Here is a 12,949-nt window from a genome sequence, read left to right as displayed (position 1 = left end):
GAAAGGCTGGACTCAATGAAGCGGATGATGGCTCAAATGAATGTGCCTCTCTGGAATGCTTGGTTGTTTGTTGAGTATTTTTGGCTGCAGCTCAAGCTCCAGTCCATTTGTGGTGGGTAGAGGTTTGTCGTATATTGATTCTACCCTGCTGGTCCAGTCTACTTCAGGTCACACAACTACCTGGCCTCTGTCTTATCAAAACATTAGTACTAGTTTGGAAGTGCTTTTACATATAATCTCTCCTTTGGGAACAAAGCCTGGTCCAGCCTCAAAGCTCTGTTGAAACCTTCCTCCTGTGTTCCTTCACTGTGACATGGCCCTGCCTTCTTCAACATGAAACAATAAGTCATTGGGACGACTGAAAGGATATGTGGCTACCAGCTGAATTCTGTCAAGACAAGGGCAAGGAAAGGAACATGGTTGGTGAACATATCTATTGACCTATCTAAGGCTGACCCACCAGTATCGATATTTGAGAGTTTAAAACATATGATAACTATAATTTATCAACAGATAGTTACTTTGTTTACATAAACACATGACAACTTTCTTTTTCAAAGAATTGTGACCAAGATATTTGCATAGCGGAACATTTTTAGAATTAAAAAATATACTTGGACTGATGCTCTCATTCAGCCTTTGCTTCATGAGTTATAAAATGCCACTTGTGTCAAAAATGTGTCATCATGACCAATTTACCAGGATTATTATGGAGTTATATTACTATCATAAGTCAAGAGCGCATTATTTCAATTTGAGAGCATTTCTCACTGATATTACGTTCAGATTTCTTGCTCTCACACTCAAATAGTCACTGCTCGCGCTCAAAACCTTGCTCTCACACTCAAATAGTCACTGCTCGTGCTTGGATTTGCTCTGCTTGCGCTCAAACTTTCTGCTTGGACTCAGATATGTTGTTGTTTGGACAGATTTCCTGCTCTCAGCTTTGAACCTTCTCCTCGCACTCAGGCTAATTCTGCTCAATGCAAAGTTTCTGCTCTCGGATTTCTCCTGCGCGCTTGGATTTTTTTTGTGTTATAAAGGTGCATTCTTTTTGTCCACCGAAGTCGTTTTACGAGTTGTTTTCCGGAGTTACGACCCGGAAGTTGCAAAAAGAACGCCCCCGAGGTCGTATTTACGACTCGTCAAGTCGTCTGAACTCAGAGGACCCCTAGCTCACTTTCAAAGATGGCTACGTCGTGCATCACACGTAGTAAACATTGTGGTTATCTACAATTTTAAGCACTTTTGTCTTTGTTGTAACCAAATGAAGAAGTCGTACACATAGCGCTGTATACTGCTACCTATAGGCATGTCTTATTAGGAGTTAAATACCACCTGATTAGTTATTTTGTAGCTTGTGCAGCTGAAATTGGCTAGAGACGCTCGGTTGCTATATGACAACAATGGCTTTAAGCCGAGTCTTGAGCAGAAAGCAGAGCAGTAGCCTAACGTTAACGTTAATCAAATGTAATTTTCATGTATCAAACTGTGAAATATATGTGTAATATGTCAATAACTGGGTGAATAGAATCCTAAATGTTACTACAAATGTTACAAAAATCAAATCTTTTCTCCTACTCGTAGTATTGTGTGACAAAAAGAATGCAACAACCCGCGGTTATTCGTTTTTTGACACGGATGTGACATCACGCTCGAGCTACTAGTCGCGATTACAAGACGCACCATAACCCTGTCAAAAGTCAACAACCAATAGAATACCAGCTGTAGTGTTGACCAATGAAATGATCCCAACCCCGTTGAGGGTGCGTTCACTTTACTTTAGAACGTCTGTTGAGGGCGGCTGCACTGTAACCTGACTGTAACCAAGTTTATATATCCCCGCGCCGTTTATAGCTTTATTATAAGTATATGTCAACAATGTGCACAGAATGGTCGACGCACTTTCACCTGCACCCATCAGGAAACGGGAGAAAGCTTTGAAGTGGAACGTATGAAGTTATGTCCACAACTACGAGGGTGAGTAACATAACTTAAGCACCTAACTAGCTAGCTAGCATATGGCCTAGCTTGATGTCCAGAAACAAATAGATGTTCTTTATTGTAGAAAATGTCGCTCAGGAAGTTATAGACTACAGTTTCCCTCAACTGCAGCCGGGACATTCTAACGCTTAACGTGAAAAAGCTTAACGTGGTTTAATGTACCTAAACAATGATTACCAAATATATCTCTCATATTGCTCCTCATAACCACTGAAAACTGTCAAAAAAATCTAACCCAAAGTCCAGTTATTATGGACGTTATGTGACTGATAACTGATTGATATCTGATTGATCATTGTTTAGGTACATTAAGTTACCACGTTAAGCTTTTTCACGTTAAGCGGAATGTCCCGGCTGCTGTTTAATTATAACTGATTATAACTATCGTTTTTGCCCCTTTACATAATAAATATGGCTATGAAATAGAACATGAAATACATAAATGAGGCAATACATATATAGGCATTAGTCATTATAGTTCAATAGCCTAAATACATATGTTTTACTTATATTTATTTCCGGGGACTTTTATTTATTCCGTCTATTTATATGCACGTTATATTCAAAGGAAGTTTAGTTATCTCACAGGCTCAGACTAAAAGCAGCAGCAGCAAGCCTGCCTGACATCAGTGCATAGCATATCACTGCAAAGAAAATAAAATATGAATAAATCACGAGCGCGGTAGATTCCCAGGTCAGCTAGAGCGGGTAACGCAGCACTGCAGACGGACCAGAGTCAGTCAGCACCGGGGAGCGAACCGCGGGGACCAAGCTCACAGGGCTAGCTGCTAGCTAGCTGCAGCAGCTAATATTAGAATATTAGACCCAGCACCGGAGGTCTGATCCCCATGATTTAAAACGAAAATCAAATAACCGTTTGTTTTTTATTACCTGTTTATGAAATGAAAATCGAATGAACGAAAAAGTACACGGAAATGAAAATCGAATGAACGAAAAAGTACACGGACCATGGTCCGTGTACTTTTTCGTTCATTCGATTTTCATTTCATAAACAGGTATTAAAAAACAAAAAACGAATGGTTATTTGATTTTCGTTTTAAAACATGACATTTGAAATTGAAATACAATGCGTTTTTTCTTTTTCATTGTCGAAATGGAATGGGAGAAATTTAAAATATGCTGTGATTTTCATTTTCTATTTTATATAAAAAATAAAATCACTCGAAAACAGAAACGAAAAAGGCTTGTTTTTTATATTCAGAGACCGGATGTTGTCATTTCCAAGGCAACAGCGCCAGCCTAACACCAGTGTTCAGCCCGGGGCCAAAATTACTTTGGAAACCTAGCTAGCTATACTCTTGATAATCCTTGGGGGGAATTTTATTTCATAATGTCACATGTATTTATTACCCTCTCTCCCTGCCTCCCTGTCTCTACCCACCGCAGACAACTTCACCCGAAGAGAGTCGAACCAGCGGAGCAAATAGACTTTCGGTTCACGGCTGTAACGTTACCGTTACGCCACCGTTAACAATCCCAGCAAACTTTCTGTTGCTGCCGTTAAGCTTGCTGATCTGGCAGAGAGTCACCGGGGGTTCGGGATCAGATCATAGGGATCAGACCTCCAGTGCTGGGTCTAATATTCTAATATTAGCTGCTGCTGCAGCTAGCTAGCAGCTAGCCACCAGCCCTGTGACCTCGGTCCCCGCGGTTCGCTCCCCGGGACTGACTCTGCAGAGCTGGCGTTACCTGCTCTATGATCAATGATCAAGGATTACCAAATTTCTCTCTCATATTGCTCCTCATAACCACTGAAAAACTAAAAAATCTAACCCAAAGTACAATTATTATGGACGTTAGCTCACATTAAGGGTTTCTGCTTCATTAAGGGAAATTGTAAGGAAAAAGCTTAACGTGGTTAACCATTAAGCTTTTTCACGTTAAGCGATTTTTTGATCACTGTTTATAAACAGTGATCAAAAAATCTAACACAAAGTCGTTATGGACGTTATCTGACTGATAACTGACTGATATTTGATTGATCATTGTTTAGGTACATTAAAGTTAAGCTTTTTCACATTAAGCGTTTTAGAATGTCCCGGCTGCAGCTGAGGGAATCTGTAGCCTATAACTTCCGTTTTTTGCCCCCCTTTACATAAATATACATATGGCTATGAAATAGATCATGAAATACAGGCTTTAGTCATAATACTTCAATAGCCTAAATACATGTATGTTTTACTATGTATTTCGAGGGACTTTTATTTATCCATCTATTTATATGCACGTTATATTTAAGGGAAGTTTGGTTATCTCACAGACTCAGACTAAAAGCAGCAGCAAGCCTGCCTGACATCAGTGCATCATAGCATATCACTATCTGCAAATAAAATAAAATATGAATAAATCACGAGCGCGGCAGATTCCCAGCCCCCCAAGGCGGGGGGGGCGCCGCCCGCCCCCCCGGGACCAGAGTCAGTCAACACCCGGGAGCGAACCGTGGGGACCGAGGTCACAGGGCTGGTGGCTAGCTGCTAGCTAGCTGCAACAGCAGCTAATATTATAATAGACCCAGCACCGGAGGTCAGATCCCCATGATCTGATCCCGAACCGCCGGTGACTCTGCCAGATCAGCAACAGAAAGTTTGCTGGGATTGTTACGGTGGCGTGCCGGTAACGTTGCAGCCGTGAACCGAAAGTCTGTTTCCTCAGCTGGTTCGATTTGCGAAGTTTGTCTGCGGCAGGTAGAGACAGAGAGTCAGAGGGAGGCAGGGAGAGGGGAATAAATACATGTGACATTATGAAATAAAATTCCCCCCCAAGCATTATCAAGAGCACAGGTTTCCAAAGTAATTTTAGCCTGGGCTGAAAGCAACACTGGTAGACTATGCTGGCGCTGTTGCCTTGGAAATGACAACATCCGGTCTCTGAATATGAAAAAAAAACCTTTTTTCATTTCTATTTCCGAGTGATTTTATTTTTGTTACATGAAATAGAAAATGAAAATCACAGCATATTTTTAATTTCTCAAACCCCTTTTGACCATGAAAAGGAAAAAAATGCCTTGTATTTCAATTTCAATTGTTGTATTTTAAAACGAAAATCAAATAACCATTCGTTTTTTGTTTTTTAAGTCTGTTTATGAAATGAAAATCGAATGAACGAAAAAGTACACGGACCGACCATGTCTGTTAAGTACAATTTCACCACTAATAAAACAGATACAGAAATGATATGCTTTATTTGCAACTTAAATGTTATTTTTTTAATTAATACAAAGCAAACTGAGCAGAAAGAACAAGTATTCTGTTTGTTTGTTTCTCTTCTTCCAGGTGTGACTGAAGTACCCCTGTTGAGCTGCATCACAGCTGCACTATGTGCATGGACCTGTGCCAGTCAGAACATTACTCACCTGTGTGCAGAGGACAGGCAGCAGTAGCACAAACCAAGACGGTTGGCAAGTCTGATAATAATATAATAGTAAAATCATGTTACATACACTTATCATTTATGTTTCTTGTTTAAATTCACAGGGTGCACAACCAGGCCTGGGAGAGAAAATTACTGATGTCCACAAAACCAAATCAGAGAAGAGAAGGTAAGGTAAGATAGTAATGATGTTAAAGCAAGCTATGTACACCTAATATATTACGTGTTGATGTCTATGAATCTGTCTTTAATAGGAGCATACTATACAAAGACAACAGTGGAGAGTTCCTGGATCGGTCTGTCCTCAAAGTGCCAGAGATCTACAAGGACTTCACCCTTTTCTGCACCATCAGCGTATAATCAAAGTGATAAAAGAGAGAACAAATTATTGTTTTCTCTGTTGACATGAATAGGTGCCTGTAATGTCTGCCCATATATTCAATCAATTCAATAAATGTTGATAAGTATCACTGATGTTTCTTAAATCATTGTAGTTTTTCAGAGCAATAAGATACAGATTATTAAAACCATGTTCACATTTGCAACAAATTAAAACCCTGATCAAGGCAAATTGTTTTTTCATGTTCCATAACATTTATAAAAAAAACAACAACCGTACAATTAAATTTACCAGAGCTGACACTTGGTAAATAGCTTTAATTTACCTTGTCAAAACAATGAGTAATTCATAACAAATTTCACAATATTTGACACAAAACCTTAAAAGTGTATGATTCATACTACGGTGAAGCAGTACAATGTGCCTATAGGATTTACTGTAGCAGGAACATTGATATTGGCAAACAGATGACCCACGTTCAGGTGAGTTTGTGAGCAGGGTTATGAATAAAGATAAGATAAGCCTAGTGTTCACAAGAGGGATGATTCAGGTATGGCAACACGAATTAAGAATAATTCAATTAAATAGGAGGTATTTACAACTAGTAGAAGATAAATTAACTATACAAGAGCAATTAAGGTAAAGTTATGAGGTGGCAAGCTAAAGTATAGTCAATAGCATGGAGTCAAGTCAACAGTGTACACCAGAATAATATATACTGTGATTAAGTAATGATACTTACTGTTGTCTGTACTAATATAACAACACCAAAAAATAATATAGTGTTTAATGCAGTATGGAGAACAACCAAGTCCCATATGAACCCAAGAGACTTTAAGTGCAGCTGTTGATGATGTTCACTACAAACAAAACTTGCAGATGGTTGTAGTCTGTAGCCAGTCATACAGTAGGTAGATCTGGAGCAGATGGTTGTAGTCTGTAGTCCGCCATACAGTAGGTAGATCTGGAGCAGATGGTTGTAGTCTGTAGCCAGCCATCCAGCAGGTAGATCTGGAGTAGCAGAGTGAATTCTAGCTATCATGGGTTGGTGATATGACACACACAGATCAACAGGGGTCAAGCCCCTCAGCCCCACCTGGATGAAAAGAAAGTAAAACAAAATACTTGTTTTTTCAGTTCAGTTTGCTTTGTATTAATTAAACAAATAACTGCTATTTAAGGAGCAAATAAGAAACCATATCATTTCTAGATCTGTTTTTATTATAGTGATAAAATTGAACTTAACATTACAACGTTTTATACAGACTGCCATGAATCCATTTTCAAACTAATGTTATATGAAGGAATGAAGACTAAATTCTGATGAACAACACACAACAGTGATGCAAAAACTGACACAAACAATCCAGTTTCTTGTGTTCTTTCAGTTATATTACAGTTTAGGTTTTACTACTGGCTCTAACATGAAATTAGCCAAATCCCAGGAACATGGTTAACCAAACGAGGAAAAAACACAAAGTAGGGTCATCACATATACACATACTGTCCGTCATATGTCGTTCAATCTAGCTAGCTATACAATAAAGAACATCTATTTGTTTGTGGACATCAAGCTAGGCTATATGCTAGCGCCATATGCTAGCTAGCTAGCTAGCTAGGTGCTTAAGTTATGTTACTCACCCTCGTAGTTGTGGACATAACTTCATACGTCCCACTTCAAAGCTTTCTCCCGTTTCCTGATGGGTGCAGTCGAACATTCTGTGCACATTGTTGACATATACTTATAATAAAGCTATAAACGGCGCGGGGATATATAAACTTGTTTACAGTCAGGTTACAGTGCAGCCGCCCTCAACAGACGTTCTAAAGTAAAGCGAACGCACCCTCAACGGGGTTGGGATCATTTCATTGGTCAACACTACAGCTGGCATTCTATTGGTTGTTGACTTTTGACAGGGTTATAACACAAAAAAATCCAAGCGCGCAGGAGAAATCCGAGAGCAGAAACTTTGCAAGTGAGCAGAATCAGCCTGAGTGCGAGGAGAAGGTTCAAAGCTGAGAGCAGGAAATCTGTCCAAACAACAACATATCTGAGTCCAAGCAGAAAGTTTGAGTGAAAGCAGAGCAAATCCAAGCACGAGCAGTGACTATTTGAGTGTGAGAGCAAAAAATCTGAATTTAATATCAGTGAGAAATGCTCTCAAATTGAAATAATGCGCTCTTGACTTATGATAGTAATATAACTCCATAGTATGATTATTTCTTGTGCGTCCTTCATATACCACACTCTATTTGTCAAAATGTGTGTTTTGTTGGAATACCTGCTCTATCACGTGAACAGAGTTAAATCACCATTTCTGCAAACAGTGCTGGAACAAGGTGGAGACAATTACTTAAAAGTAAAAGAACATTTAGATAAAGCAATTACAGGCAAACATTTCCTGATCTCTCCTCTCATCAAACTGGTACCTTTTTGGCTTGCTGAAGTCACCAGAAAAAAAGACTTCCACTCATAGACGAAATGTGATTTTTAACGTTGGAGAATTGAATCAAAAGTCCATTCTCTTGTTCTCACGTGTCTCAAGTTGAGCCTGATTGGATTATTCACTGCAGGAAAGCGCTTCCAAATGAGATTGGTTCGGAGTGATGTCAGCCCAGTTTACTGTAGTTTTTGTAGTTGTAGTTCTTTGATTTGCAGCTTTCAGCAAATAGCAAAATAAGATGGATGAGGACTTGATTGGCCTATTACTCTTAGATGAGTACAGTGACAGCCTGCAAATGTTGAGAGTTATTGGAGAAGACAACCGTGTGCTCAAATTCAACACTGTTCCGAGAGGAGGGAACAGGAGAAGCACTGTATTTGTTAAAGGTCCCATGACGTGGTGCTCTTTGGATGCTTTTATATAGGTCTTAGTGGTCCCCTAATGCTGTATCTAAAGTCTTTTCCCAAAATTCAGCCTTGGTGCAGAATTACAGCCACTAGAGCCAGTCCCACAATGAGCTTTCCTTAGTATGTGCCATTTCTGTGTCTGTAGCTATTGAGGTGGAGTGTGGGGGTGTGGCCTTGACCAACTGCCACTTTGCTCGTTTGAAAGCCATGATGTCTCTGTCTCATGGGTGGGCCAAATTCTCTGGGCGGGCAAAGCAGAGAAAGGGGCGGTAACCTTGCTCCTTATGACCTCATAAGGAGCAAGATTCTAGATCAGCCTGCTGAGGAGTTTTGATTTAATTGACTTTTTTGATGATAGTAGTAGTATATCGTATAAAGTATATACAACAATGATCAAAATTATTGTGCTCTAGTAAATGTAATCTTTTCATCTTTGGCCTCTTGCCAGGCCTTTACCCTCATTCCCACATACAGGAGATTGCCACTTATAAAGCAAGCTTTTAATACCTTTAGTGTGGCAGCGAAAGAGTGTGTGTGTTTGTTTGTGTGTGTGTGTGTGTGTGTGTGTGTACTTGGTGAGGATCGGTCTGTTCAGTGGGGTGAATAGTGTCTTTTTCAGTCTGTCTGTCTTTTTTTTTCCCAACCTCCCCTTTGGATAAGCCCACTGGAAGAGAGAATCCTGCTTCTGTGCCAGTGATAGAGTGTGAGTGTATAGGGAGGCGATGGAGGAGGAGAGGTGGATAGAAAGAAGAAGGAGATAATGAGCAGGAAAGAGTAGGATTTACTGTATATGTAGTGCAAAGGAGAATTTTGTGTCATAACTGACTGCTAAATATTACAATATTTCACAAAGTAAGCGTGAAACCACGGATTCAAGTGATCAAACAAGGGAACTCTACCCCAAGGTTCTCATGCCATCTTCTTTTACCTCCCATCAACTTGTTTTTCTGGCCGGGAGGGTTTTGTACCTTGTATCTTAGCAATGAGGGAGGATTGTATACTGGGCCAGAGTGTGTGTGTGGCACTGAAAGCCCTCTTGGACTGACACTACTTGACTTGGCCTCTGCTGAGGGCTTTTCACACCCAAAAACGGATGTAACCAGTCAGACATAGGCCTGACAGGAATTTCAATAGGTACAATTACTCTTAATGGACTGCAGTGATGCCAAAAAATATACAAGGTGTTTGAATGTCAGAGTCTATGTTTGTATGCATCAAAACTTCGAGAATCCCTGGTAGAGAGTATACTGATGTGTATTCTGTTTCCTTTGTGTTACAGGTTGTGTCCAGAAGGATGTGTTTTTAAACCCGAACTGCTGGGAGGTCAAGAGGGGACATGCCTCTGTAAAACAGCACTGGAAACCAATGGTGAGGAGCTGATGAAGTTGACATTGAAGATGACATGGCACAAATAGAGAGCTATAGCAACGAAGATCTAAATGCTGAAATTACAATGGAAGAGGTCCAAAATGCATTATATTAAGCAAAGTTGTGAAAAGCCATAGGCATTGAAGATATACCTATCAAAGTTTTAAGATCTCTGAAACTGCTGCAGATTCTGCATGGCCTGTTTAAAAACTGTTTTATTTTTGGAATCTTGCCCACCCTCTGGTATAGATCGATTATAAATCCTATAGTAAAATCTCACAAGGAAGATCCTAGAGTACCCCTAAATTATAGAGGAATTAGTTTATTGAGTAAAGTATACAAACTATACTCCTCTATACTAAATGAAAGACTAACTAGCTTTATTGAGATTACAAATATGTTGGCTGAAGAGCAAAATGGATTTACGAAAGGAAGGGCCTGCATTGACCATATATTATACACAACCTGTACAGTGATTTCAAATACATTGAAAAAGGGCCTGCATACTTTTGTTTGTTATAGAGACTTCCAGAAAGCATTTGACCTCTCAGTGTACAAACTACTTGAAACTGGAGTAAATGATCAATATTATAACCTGTTCAAATAAATTTATGGAGATCCAGAAGCTTGTGTCAGGGTAAATGATTTAATGAAGGGTGGTTCTCAACTCCAAGTGGGGTTAAGCAGGGTGATTTCCTCTCACCAACACTTTTTGCAGTTTACATAAATGATTTGGTTAATGTTATTAAACAACTAGAATGTGCAGTGAGATGTGATAAGGAGAATGTGAGTGCCCTTCTTTATGCAGATGATCTTGTTATACTTTTACAAAAGATGCTTTCTGCTTCCAATGCTTGATGCAAGAAATGGCGACTTTAATAAATACTAAATTAACAAACAAAAAAAGGGTTTCTGCAACTAAATGTGTGATCATATGGGGATCCATGGCATAATATATCCGTTTGGAGGTCTGTTACATGAAAACATTTGAGATCCCCTTTTCTAGTGAACACAGACATTCTTTCTAACAACCTGTCCTGTCTTCTGTACCTCAGCTCTATTGCCATGCTTCCGGGGATGGTGCGTCGTCTTTCAGCAGTCCAAACGCTGCTGTCTCTCCTGCTGCTAGCTGTCGGCTGGCCCTTCACCTCATTACCTAGTGGTGTTGTCCAAGGATCAAAGTCCTCCCCCTCCAGTCTTTATCCCACCTTTATCCGGAATGACACTCTGTTTGAGCACTTGGCCCTGCATCCTGACCCCAGTGTGAGTCGGGTCTACGTCGGGGCCCGAGATCACTTGTTCCAGTTGGATCAGTTTCTCCAACCTGAACTTCAGGATGACACTGGACCAGTCACAGACAGTCGGGAGTGTTTACCTCCTGTAACTGAGAGCAACTGCCCCCAGGCTAGGGTCACCAGCAACCACAACAAGCTCCTGCTGGTCGACCCGTATTCCATGGAACTTATTACCTGCGGGAGCGTCAACCAAGGAATCTGCCAGAAACGTAGTCTGGATTCTGTGGATGTGGTACTTTTCTCTACAGAGAGGCCGGTGGATACTCAATACGTAGCAGCTAACCACCCCAATGTTAGCACTGTGGGACTGGTGGTTCGCTCTCATCCTGACAGGCAGCCAGTTCTGTTTGTTGGGCGGGGTTACACCAGCAGCCACCCACCTATTTCCACACGAAACCTTGCCCAGGAACCCATCTTTTCTTACGAAGAGACTGCCAAGTTGGCTGTGGCTGGCCGTCTCTCAGAATATGACCATCATTTTGTAGCCTCATTCGCCCACCGCCAGCATGTATACTTCCTCTTCTACAGGCGGGACCTAAAGTCACAGTCACGTGAATATCGCACCTACGTCTCTCGTGTGTGTTTGGACGACCAGGCCTATTACTCCTATGTAGAAGTTCCCTTGACGTGCCATTCCAGGGCAGGAAAAATTTACAACCTCTTGCAAGCTGTTCAGCTTGGGCTCAACAAGGACAGTAAATTGAGCCAAGGGTCAGAAGTTCTTCTTGGTGTCTTCTCCACTCATTTGGCTTCATCAACTCGGCCCAGTGAGGACTCGGCCCTCTGCATGTTTGACCTTAAGGACGTGGACTACAGGATTAACTCCACCAGAGACCTGTGCTACACACAGATGGGGAAAGAAGCAGGACTGGAGGCAGCCTACATAGAGTATGAAGTCAAATCCAACTGTGCCAACCTGCCAGAGGTGAGTCCAACAGATTTAATTTGCTTGTTTCTGTAGGACTGTGTTAATGCTTATCAGTTTTCTATATAAAAAATTAAAAATAGGCGTCCTCTAGCTCACCCAGTAAGAGCGTTCGCCCCATGCTGGCTAAGTCCTGCAGCGGCGCGGGTTCGAATCCGACCTGCTGCCCTTTGCTGCGTGTCATCCCCCATCTCTACCCCTTCCATGTCTATCCACTGTCACTATAATAAAAGGAAAAGCCCCAAAAAATAAATAACGAACAGTCCCTTATGCCATATTACGATATCCAAAATCTAAAACGATACCTAGTCTCATATCACGATATCGATATAATATATATTGCCCAGCTCTAATTGCAGGCCTGTACTTGTCATATAGTTATTTGTATTTGGGCTTTTCTAACAATCCAGTATGAACAAATGAGCACTAATACATTTTTGGTTTAAATCAATTAGACCGTCCTAGAATTTATGTGTTTCTGACCACTGAGATATACTTGAGCAAGTCACTTAACCATCACTTTACTCCAGTGGTCAACATGCTGAACCACATAGCAGTTACAGCGCTCTACTCCCATGTGTTAGTATGTGTAATTGTATGTTTGTGTGACAGGGTATGACTGAAAAACAGCTTACATGCTAAGAGTAACAGCCTTCATTCTTCGCCCTGTGCTGTTCTATATTGGAGTATATTTTCTTTCTCTGAATGAAAAACATGAGGCAGAGTGGAACACAGTGAGTTTTTTCTGTAATGACTGAATGAGCATCCCCCTGCCA

General features: G+C 40.7%; 1 protein-coding gene across 3 annotated transcripts in view; it reads left to right on the top strand.

Moving 5' to 3' along the window:
- Positions 1 to 12,949, top strand: part of plxnb1b (plexin b1b) — a 204,034-nt gene that overhangs the window by 112,849 nt on the left and 78,236 nt on the right. For all 3 annotated transcript variants that reach the window (XM_039797857.1, XM_039797858.1, XM_039797859.1), the window contains 2 exons: positions 9,865 to 9,953; positions 11,009 to 12,173. In XM_039797857.1, coding sequence (XP_039653791.1) covers positions 11,019 to 12,173 — 1,155 coding nt within the window. In that variant the 5' untranslated portion in view covers positions 9,865 to 9,953; positions 11,009 to 11,018. The remainder of the gene's footprint in view (positions 1 to 9,864; positions 9,954 to 11,008; positions 12,174 to 12,949) is intronic.

Source organism: Perca fluviatilis, chromosome 4 (genome assembly GCF_010015445.1).
Source record: "Perca fluviatilis chromosome 4, GENO_Pfluv_1.0, whole genome shotgun sequence".
Taxonomy (NCBI): Eukaryota; Metazoa; Chordata; class Actinopteri; order Perciformes; family Percidae; genus Perca; species Perca fluviatilis.
Note: the sequence above shows the minus strand (reverse complement) of the source record. Positions and strands in the feature narration are given on the sequence as shown.